Here is an 11253-nt window from a genome sequence, read left to right on the forward strand (position 1 = left end):
GCTGTATAATTACACAGAAAACCAATAAAGCTATGCTGGCTCTCTGACTATATTCAACAGTCTTCTATTTAGTAATTATGAGTGCTTCCAAAGTTGACACTATATGCATCTTGCCGCTGATGCGTAAAGATAATGATCCGTGCGTAAACGAAAATCCATCCACGCTCACCGTTGTGCCGTAATTAAAACGCAAAGTGGATGTATTTCTACAGAAAAAAAATTAACAAAGCTTTGATTTCCGAGCGGATGATTAACACAAGAAGGAATTTGATTGATGCCGAGGAACGACGTCGCTTGTGATTGTGACCGACCGGACTTTCATTTTGGATCGGCTTCGTGGACGTCTCTCTAGATCAAGTTCCAGGCGTTTCATTGTAAAAGCTGTCAATGGATGGATCCTACCTGGACGACAATGCGGGATCTCTCGTTGGGACTATCATCTTCTGTCTGTAACAGGAGGGGAATAAAACTGAGTTGAAATTCCCATCGGGATGGACTTTATTTCCAAGAGCAAACAAACACTGAATCCGTGGAGTATTCATGAAGCAATATTTGACTTATTTCAAAATGAGGCTTAGAACATCACGATTAGGCTACCTGTAAGTAAAGATTCGACAAGAAACTAGATAGTAACACCGTTATGAAGAACATATATTATATATTTAAGTAATTGTACTCAGCCTATTCTTGTGTTTCTCCCCAGGTTACTTCAATTCATGGCGCTTTGCTTTTACGCACAGGTAACGAATTTTGTTCAAATATGCAGAACAATTATAACCTAGCAACGTTACTACATTAACTAAATAGCACTTAAACCGTTATTTAGGCTACATGCTTGCTCACTTAATCCACCGATTTTGTAACTTGCAATAGGGCGCAATAACAATGAAAACATTTTATTATGAGTCCTATATAGCAGTTGGCAACAATTCAAACATCTTGAAAAGTGCGCCCGGGTCTAAAAAGGTAATTGTTAAAACATATGGGGATGGCGTATGGCTGGATTGAAAAAGAATCGTTAAGGGAAACAGTCCGCGGAGACGAGGGGTGAAAGATCATCCGTGGTAAAGACAAGCCATCAGAGGATGTCATCCTGAGTGAGGACAGCGGGCTCGCTGCAACAAGCATCTCCCGAAACACGCACTTTGAGGGGGACTTTCCCCCCTGCTGCAGAAAGCCATGCCCGCAGTGCAGCCAATGCAACAACAACAAAACACTACTCAAACCAACATAAATTATTTAGTTAGTCCAAGAGAGCAATGCATAAACATGCTTGAACAGGCTTCGCCTGATTATAGATTAATTAGTTTACAGCGTTTCCGTCCGGGGCCTATTATTTTACATCAGATTATTTAATTTATGGGCCTTATAGATTGGAGAATTGAAATGCAAGGAAAAAACTGTAAAATAATGTATATGTTTTCGTGCTTCATCATTCTTGTTTGTGTTGTTTGACAGAACACTGTGCAGTCCCCTCCTAACTTCAAGCACCATGTGACCGAGCAAAGCAGGCTCTCTGACCGGACGAGCCGCAGGCTGACCCGCACCTACCAGCTGTACAGCAGAACCAGCGGCAAACACGTCCAGGTCCTGGGCAACAAGAGAGTCAATGCCAACGGAGACGACGGGGCAGTGCATGGTAAGCTGCGCACTAAGGCCATGTATAGGCTATGTCATTATAACTTGGGACGAAATGTGAAATGTTATTGTGATAACCTGATCTAAACTGTAATATAAGCTTGTTAAACAAAAAAAATGATAGTTATTCGGTGTCCAAACCCCAACTCTCTCCATAATAAGCCGTGGGAAACGGTGCAGTTCAAAGTGAATTCTCGTTCGTTTTTTTATTAAGGGAGAAAAACCAACTGAAAATATCTGGAAAATCAATCAGAACTCATCTTACTTTTACCTTTTTAACAGTTCCCGAGTAGCTTGAACTCGCTGCAGTGGCTGCAGAGTAGAAATACGACTTGTAACAACCCTGAACCTTGCCCTTTTAACCGATGTTCGCTGCTGCGAATGCAATTGATTGCTGTACCGCAAGTGAACAAATTCACACGTGTATTCGACAGTCACCAGTGGGGTGGTTTAACACTTATTTGAAATAATGAAGCAACTTCGTGAGAAATCGTCGTTATGAACAAATTAAATCACACTGACAGATGACAATCCAATCCAGGGCAATATATTTCCCTACAGGCTACAGTTAAGGTATTTTAGACGTTGTCGTCATGAAAATCACAAAGAAATGTGACATAACTCATGCAAAAGCTGGAATGATTTTAAATCATTAATGTGGAACAATGGTGAAAGGCTTTACAAATTATCCCCTCTTGGAAGCATTTAGGAAAAATATTTCATCCAAGAGAAACAGTTGTAGACCCAATTGCAAACATATTGGTTGCAACACTGTTGCCTCCCTTCATGGCCTCAATAGAGCCTAATTTGTTCTTTAGTGTGTGGCGCTCTAAAAATGTCCAGCATATGGACAAAGTGACACCACCTGTTATGATGGAATCTAGGCAAAGGACGATTTCTCTCCCAGCAGGGTAAAAAACGGTCTGAAATTTAAAAGGGAGCAAATTCCTGTCACCAAAAGGATTTTAGTGTGTCTGGCCATCTTTCCACCACTACCACCACCATCCATCCACTTTTCTATGCCTGCTTGCCTGCTTTTTGGAGGGTCATTTTATGAGGAATTTTCATTGCTTTACAACTCAGTGTATGACTCAATATATAAGGAGCGGTGAAGTCAGCATCTTCACTTTATCCCTTCTCGTCTGTTCCTCTTTCCTCTGTGTGCTCTTTTGTCTTCTCCCTGCACACACACAAACACACACTCATACTGGACCGAGCAAGCATAGGCGACACATGCTAAGTGGGTGTCACTCTTGTAGCTGGCCCAACACTGACCACTGCTCTGTGCTTGTGGCTGTCCCTGACCGCGGTGCTCTCTCTCCGCTTCGTCCCCGGCCTGAGCTGCATCGCAGCACAGCATTTACAGCCGTTCCGATGGACAATGGGTCCTGACCTGAATCACAATCGCCAGCTGCTGCTATTTTCACAGTCTTGAATGCTTCGCCAGGTGCTTTGTTAATCCCAAATGTTGTGTTATAGGAGTGGTAAGACAAAAGGCTTATAAGAAGTCGAGCGGGAGGCCGTGAAAACAAGTCAGGAGGAATTCATCATCATAAAGACATAGTGTGACCTTCCTGGTGGTGTAATATCACTTGATTAAGATCTCAAACTACAGTATAGCGTCCTCAAAGTAGAAACTACGCAGTGAATGGACTACGTGGTGCAGAGAGGGACACGATACGTTATCCGTAACACCATAAGCATGTGCACCGTTTCTAACCCATTTTATTTCCGTTTTGTTCTTCTACACAGCCAAACTGGAGGTGGAGACGGACTCTTTTGGAAGTCGTATTCGTATAAAAGGAGCGAAGACGGGATATTACATATGTATGAACAAGAGGGGGAAGCTGCTTGGCAAGGTAACGTAGAACTAACAGTACCGGGCCTATACACCAAACCGATACATAGAACGTTTTGTAGAAAATCTTGTCTCTCCTGTTCTCCATTTAAAGCACATGAACATGTGTTGAGACACAATTGAAACAGGCTGGACTCGTCCAAAATGCCTGGACGCGTCTCCTCTTCTCTTTCTCCTTTACAGAGGAAAGGACGGGGCAAAGACTGCATCTTCACCGAGATAGTCCTGGAAAACAACTACACGGCACTGCAAAACGCCAAGTACGAGGGCTGGTACATGGCGTTCACACGCAAAGGGCGCCCGAGGAAGGCCTCACGCACCAAGCAGCACCAGAGGGAGGCCCACTTCATGAAGCGCCTGCCCAGGGGCCACATGCTGAGCGAGAGACGGCCGTTCGACGTCCTCCCGCTCCCCGTCCCCGTCCAGCCTTTCAGCAGGAGGACTAAACATTCCCACCACCAACGCTCGGGGGGCCGCTGAGGATCTGAAACCACCGAGGAAGAAACTTTGGAGCGGGGGGGGGGGGGACCAACGAGGAAGAACCACTACTGGGAGGAGCATTGTGTTCCCAGGAAAAACAAACAGTTTTTGCGGCCAATGGCCATCGCTACACGTTTTTTCTTTTTTTTGCTCCCTTGTACGGACTCCTTTTATAATGCTTTGTAATGGATTTGTATCTAAAAAAAACGTTGAGTATCTAATCCGCTAGTTATTTCCAGACACAAGTATTTAGGGGAGATTTATTTCTTGTTAAATTGGGGGACGATTTAAATGCTGAGGAACTCGTGAGATGGGAACGGATGGACACCCTGGGATTAGACGGCCCTGCAATAAAGACTGTTATGAGAGAGAGAGAGAGAGAGATGATGAACACACATGGATATAGACATGGCAGCTACCTGTGGATTACCCTGCAGTTGCAGCATCTATGATGAGTCTCAGTAGACAACGTGTTATTTTGCCTGTAGGAGGTCATTTGTGATTTTTTTAGCCCGTTTTTCTACATATATGAATATATTTTTACTGTAAAAATTGTAAATTACTTTAAAATGACGGAAAATATTTATTGTAGAGTGTATATTAAAACCACTAAAGAATGAATTAACATGAATTGACTTTTCTCTTATTTGGTTTGTGTGGGGGGATAGAAACTTGGCATACAATGTTAGTTGCCCTCAAAAAACTGTTGTGTCCCCCCCCCCCCCTTCTTCTTCTCCTTCAAGCTGGAGACCCAGATAGCTGAGGGGCAATATCTGTGACAGGCTACTGAATTCAGTGTGCTCAGCAAGTGAAACTGGGGCCTGAATGGCCCGGGCTATGCATTAAAAGCGATGAGGTCAGCCCACCATTTTGGCCCAAACAAAGGTTACCACCATGTAGTTGCATTTCTCACGATCGCACACCGTAACCCTCTGATCAAATGGGGCCTTTGTGAAACCTCATATAAAAGGGCATGTTATACAATAGTGGGTTCGAATAATAACACAAGGAGGGGTCAGTTATCAAAAAGGAGCCAGTCACACAGGGAGGGGTAAGGGGGAGTGGGGGGTGGAGAATGGGGTTTTGGGGGGGGTAAGGGGGTGCAGGAAAAAGCACCGTGGTCTGTGTGGCAAAACGTGGCACCGGCTGAAAGAGGGGGAACGGCTGGGAAGAGGCATTCGGGAGTGAAAGGGAAGCAGAAAAGAAAGTCTCTTCCCAGACGCAGCTGAGCATGACCGTCAGAGGCCAAACGACAGGGGAGGAAGACGACCCTGAACAGAGGGACTGGGCCACTCCACAATGCGGGAGCTGGATGTCCAATTTGTTAGTTGTTGTTTGCTGGAGTTGGAATGCTCCGACTGTGAGGAATTTGTTTTGACAGTGGCCCGAGCTTTGAAGATTGGTAAAGTAGCGAATAAAAGATTTGAATTTTGACTCGACGCCAAAATTGCTCGCCATTCATCGGAATCTGATTGACAGCATATCTTTTCTTGCACAAGGGTCCTATTCAAGCAGCTTCGATATTAGCCCATACAAACATCACCTGCATACACACACACAAAAGTATCTACAAAATAAATATGTTGCTATATTTGTTCATTGATCATGAATCCCGGAAAAGTATATTTGTTAGCTAAAAGCTTAATTGGGTCAATACAAATAGAATCAAATACATCACATGAACTTGGAAAACAAAAACGTTGACCGGTTTTTAACCCTTTCACTGCGACAATACAGGTTAACCCTTTCACTGCCACACGACAAAGAGTTAACCCTTTCACAACCACACTACAGGTTAACCCTTTCACTACCACACTACAGACGGTTAACCATCTATAGTGGTAGTGAAAGGGTTAAGATGTTGTGTTGTATTCCTTATCTTTGGAAGTGCAAAAAGCACAATAGTGAGATAGACGGACCTGTGGTTGTCTCTGCCTTCTGCACTTGCTTGGTTTGGCCCAGTCGCAAGGACATGCAAGGAATCACAAGGTTGAGCCAATCTATACTTAAATGGCATTGTTCCTTTTTTACGCACTGTGTAAGTTTATCTAGCGGCTTTTTTTTTCTTAGTAAGTAAGAGAAATAATATATTTGAAATGAATCAATCTATGCCATTTTTTTTAATCAGTTCCAAAGTAAGACTTGCCAAACACTCTTCACTTCACACAGCCGTGGGTCTATAGGGTGCTTGTTGGAGGTGCCAGGGCTAGATGGACCCCTTGGAATACAGGGCCAGCTCTGCGAACCAGTAAGTCTAGCTAGCTAGCTGACCAGAGTTTTCAGCAGTGGCTTTCAGGGTGGCCCCACTACATGCAGCGAACATAAGGGTATTCAGTTAACACAAACGGGACGTGCTTGTAACGGTGACCCCGTGGCGAACAGGGACGAGGCATTGTGTGTTTGAGTGTTTTACAAGGACATCAAGGAAGAGGGGGTTGGTAGGTGGGGGGGTTATGTGACCCCCCTTTATATTTGCTAACTACTTGCTTATGTACATGCCGTGGGGGATACCTTGTAATGACGAGCAACGAGAGACGTACACATGGAATTTCATTCATCTTCAAAAGGGTTACAAATCAATGTTTGTGAAGGCAGTTGCAGTTCAACAACAATGTAAAGCACACATTTCCAATACAGCAAATGTGTTTCAAAGACGCATAAGTATCAGAATAATGTGAAACAAATAACAGTGCTCCTGTGCTAATCCATCGATTCAACTCAAAAGACCCAATTAGTGAGCCATAATGAGGACCATTAAAACCACGGGCAAGGCACTGTGTAGAGAGAGTTCTCGGAACCCAATGGAACCCAATGAAAGACATCAGACTTGCATCGACAAAAAAGACGCCATGCGCTTCTGCTTTGAATTCCGCGTCGTTCTGTCCCGTGGTCCTACTCCACGAGGCTCGGACTTCACTGAGTTTTACAGTCGACGTCCCCCTCACCGGTCTCTTTCAGTGTCTTCAGCTCCCTCAGTAGCTCGTGCTCAAGGGTTAAGATCTCCTCTGGCTTCTTGTACTGGACGAGGGAGAAGGAAAATAATTACTTCAACAGTCTCTCCCTCCCCCCCCTCCTCAAGTCTCCCTCGCCGCACATCCCTTACTGTAATCATGTTTGGGCTGGAGTAGGATAACACACAAAGTAAGAAATCAAATATCACAGAGAGACCAATTAGGAGAGGTGGACACTACAGGATTCAATTTCTTTTGTCGAGATATTTAACATTCTTAACAGTTATTCGGGAACAATTCACAAATTCTTGTGTTTGTTTTAGCTCCCAGCTTTAAATGGTCCCAGGCGAGTACACATAATTCACATGATGCAGGGATGTATACTTTATTCGTTTGTATAAAACATTACGAGTTTCGTAGGCCTTGTGTTGGGCGACCGGGCCTTCTGCTCGGCTGCTCCTCGCCTGTGGAATGCCCTCCCTGACTACCTGAGAGCACCACAGACCACCGATTATTTTAAAAGAGGACTAAAAACGTACCTCTTCACCAAAGCTTTTTCTTAGTTTTAACCTTTTATACATGCCTTGTGTGTTTTACCCCTCTAAAAAAAAATGTTTTTATGCCTCGTTTTTTAATTGCCTATGTTTTACCCTGTAGTGCTTTGGGATTTAGCTCCAAATGTAAAGCGCACAACAAATTAAATGTATTATTATTATTATTGTGTTATTTGTGTGTTACAAATGTCCTAACCTAGTTGTACAGTAAATGACCAAGTAAGGCTTTGTCAGTATTCCAATGTACAGTGTAAAATGTGTGTCCCCCTCCTACCCAACCCCCCCCCCCCCCCCCCCCACCTCCAATGTACAGCCCCCACCCACCCAACCACACCCCACCCACCCAACCTCCTCCAATGTACAGTTTCTACGTCAAATGTATATACACTCATTTTCTGGACACTTTTGTATCACAAACAGTACTGTATTTGCAAATCTGATATGTCATAAATGTATAGATGTAGCAGCACTGTCTATCTGTATGTCATGTATGTCATAATTATGTTATGATGAATTGAAAATGGGGGACCCTGATGTAAACAAGACGAAAGTCTTTCTCTGGTCTGCATCCCCTTAACAATTGTATGTATTGAGCTGTACTGTACTGTACCCATTCTGCAATCTGTTAATAAACTTTTCAATCAAGCAATCAATCAATTATCTATGGAACTCATAACTTTTGATGCGATGCACGGTTTCCTCTGTAGAACATAAGAAAGACACATCTGATTATACTGTGTGCTCCCCGTGTCGGAAAAATACTTGTATCGTGGGTTTTTGAAGGCTAAAACACTTGTCCCATTGGATTGTATCGGAGCCTGGTGAGAGGATGTAGCACCTAGCACGGTCACTAAAGTGACCAGTGAAATGTACTAGTCAATATCATGCCAGACATTGTTTAACCCTTTCACTATCACACTACCAAAGGGTTAACCCTTTCACTGCGACAATACAGCCGTCTGTAGTGTGGTAGTGAAATGGTTAAATATGGCCTGCGTTTAAAAAAAAAGAAAGAAAAGAGGACATGTCCTTTACGGATGCATCATTCATCAGCTCAGTCTTCCAGCATGAGAAGCTATAGCGTGAGAGATGTAGGTCAACTTTCTTTTCCACTGTTGTCCAGGACTTACACTGACAATCAAAGTATTGTTGGCGTGAGTCAAGCTAAGGGCGGAACCGTCCAACGGCAGCTGGCTTCGGTCTAGGTCAGGAATATTGAACTTCTTATAATACCTGAAAAGACATGGGAGAAGATGCCATGTTTTATTCAATGTATTGTCAACGATGCCATCTATAGGAGAGCCACTAACACTACATACATGAGCAACAACAAATAGCAATGGAGAGGTGGCCAAAAGGCACATCACCTATTATGTGGTAAAGATAACCACTGTATCCACAATGTATAGTTACTTTTTGTTTGAGGTCTTTATAATGCAACATCTTTCAGCAGGCTCCACTGAAACACTGAAGACTTCTTTGGGGTAAGGGAGGTTCCGGACTCTCCACTGAAAACTGGTCTTGGTGTCTTTACGCATGAATAAAGGCTGTGGAAATATACAAACAAATTCATGTTTTAGGACCATTTCTTTTTATTAGCATGACCAAATCAAAAGTGAGCCAGAAAAGCCAAAAGGCCATAGCAGAGAATAGTTTGGTCCCCTGTCCCTCTCCATTTCAGACTGGAGGTTAGACATTATATAATTAGAGGATGTTATATAGAGGATGTTATATATAATATATAGTTATATAGATAATGTTATTTAGAATATATAGTTATATAGGTGATGTTATATAGAATATATAGTTATGGGGCGACAGTGGCTCAGGAGGTAGAGCAGTCGTCTGGCAATCCGGAGGTTCCCGGTTCGATTCCCGCTCCTCCCGGGCCGCGTGTCGATGTGTCCTTGAGCAAGACACTTGACCCCTAATTGCCGATGAGCAGGTTGGCACCTTGCATGGTTGCCTCCGCCGTCGGTGTGTGAATGTGTGAGTGAATGGGTCATATGTGAATAACAAATTGTAAAGCGCTTTGGATAAAACTAAAGCGCTATATAAAAAAGCAGCCATTTACCATTTATATAGAGCATTCACTATAGAACTATATAGAATGTATATATATATAGCTAAAGGGAATGATTGAAGGCTAATCTTAACGAATCTAAAATCAGCATTAAAGGTAAGAACGTCAAGCTCACGTTTGATTGGTTAGAATGGTCACTGTCAACTCACAAGGCACATACTGTGTACAAAGTAGCGAACGTACAGAGAAAGGGACGTTCGGGGAGGGGGTCGCACCAGAATAATTATTTGCACTCGCACAAATGCTCCAAATTATATTTTGAGGTTGCACAGATACAATTTCGGGAGCATATGCGACCAATTCTGTCGCAATTTCTAGCCCTTTTATCAGACCTACATAAAGAATGTTACATAGAATACAGTTATGCAGGGAATGTTAGACCTATATACACAATATAGATTTATTTAGAAAATGTAATTTAAACAAACTTACATTCAAACAATTTTCCTTTATCTGCTCAGAATCCAATGAGGCAACAGAGGCTGAAAATGGTTCTCCAACCTCGATCTGCCATTCACCCTCACCTCCGAGAGCGCTTTTTGAACGCCATTTCCGCACTGAAAGGTGACAGACATTAACTTTAGTTCTTAAAATGTATAAAGTTAAAGTTATCTTATGAATTGATTGAAGTGTCGAGAATAGCGGCTAATACCAACATGCTGCTATGTGAAACTGAAATATTGTTCAGCTTTAGCTTACCGATGAGCTCCTTTGTTTTCAAGTCATATTCTTCTGCCATTTCTTTCCCATCTGTAAAGAGATAGTGGATCTTCCTTTTCCCTAGAGAGGTCAATTGGAAAAACACAACTAGATGGAAATACATCTAAAACAGCCAGACAAATTAATGCGTTTATGAGTTGATAACAAAAAGCTAGCTGGCTAGTAGCTGCAATATAATGTTGCCCTCAGGTTGGCAAATTGTGTATTTTTATTCTTGCAAATTGCCATGTAAAATGTCCCTCGTGAAGATTATGTAATGTAACTAACTTAGTGTTGAAAGGATTTTTTTTTTTAATAACGATCAGAACTTGTGAGACAATAAGGTCCGATAGCATTCACATTTAACAACGTTATCCAAGATAGTTCCATTTGAACATTCTAAATTGGCAAAGGTTATTCCCGGGTATCGTTTTGTTCGTAAAACCATGCATAAGTCCTAATATTACACTGACATGTAATCTGATATACAACTGTGTGTTTGGTCAATGTTTTGTTAATAATATGTAATCATTTATAATAACGTTAGGTTATTATGATCAACACGTATTCTAGGGTTGCGTTGCAAGGACAGGAGCACCAAGATTGTATTTATCCTTTTTTGTTTACCTGATCCCATGGACATGTTAGCTGTCTGACGCTAGCTAGCTAACGTTAGCTGACGTGACCTAACTGACGTTAGTGAGACAGTTAACCACAACATGTAACAAGCAAGTGAACGTCATTATTACGATATCTACATATTCACTATTCTGTGTTGCACTCACCGTCGTTTATCAAAGCTGTTTTCTTTGATGACTTTAGGAGATCAGTCCAGCATTGCACAGCCATGCTTCTGTTGGAACAAGACAGCACTTCCTGAAACAGCACGTAGCCACGGCAACCGAGGTCAACACTCATTAATATCCATTCTTCTTTTAGTTGTAACTAATTACTCCCCACCCCCCAGATTACACGTGGTATTTGAGTGTG

General features: G+C 42.5%; 2 protein-coding genes across 3 annotated transcripts; one reads left to right on the forward strand and one right to left on the reverse strand.

Annotated features, from left to right (window-relative positions):
* Window positions 1–540: 540 nt before the first annotated feature.
* Window positions 541–3976, forward strand: fgf8b (fibroblast growth factor 8b; the record flags this gene model as incomplete). The annotated part of the gene is made up of 5 exons (XM_084318751.1): window positions 541–599; window positions 704–740; window positions 1459–1639; window positions 3391–3497; window positions 3680–3976. The coding sequence occupies 5 exons, from the start codon at window positions 541–543 to the stop codon at window positions 3974–3976; spliced, it is 681 nt and encodes a 226-aa protein (XP_084174877.1).
* A 2183-nt stretch (window positions 3977–6159) lies between these two features.
* dpcd (deleted in primary ciliary dyskinesia homolog (mouse)) lies at window positions 6160–11130 on the reverse strand. 2 transcript variants are annotated; one of them, XM_084318626.1, is made up of 6 exons: window positions 11049–11130; window positions 10264–10344; window positions 9997–10121; window positions 8895–9028; window positions 8618–8714; window positions 6160–6994 (listed from the first exon to the last, which is right to left on the reverse strand). In XM_084318626.1, exons 1-6 carry the CDS (start codon window positions 11110–11112, stop codon window positions 6890–6892), a joined length of 606 nt encoding a protein of 201 aa, XP_084174752.1. In that variant the 5' UTR covers window positions 11113–11130; the 3' UTR covers window positions 6160–6889. The 2 variants fall into 2 exon arrangements, with proteins under 2 accessions (XP_084174752.1, XP_084174751.1); XM_084318625.1 differs by having other exon boundaries at window positions 8612–8714.
* Between the last annotated feature and the right edge of the window lie 123 nt (window positions 11131–11253).

Source organism: Notolepis coatsorum, assembly GCF_963971535.1.
Source record: "Notolepis coatsorum genome assembly, chromosome: 7".
NCBI lineage: Eukaryota > Metazoa > Chordata > Actinopteri > Aulopiformes > Paralepididae > Notolepis > Notolepis coatsorum.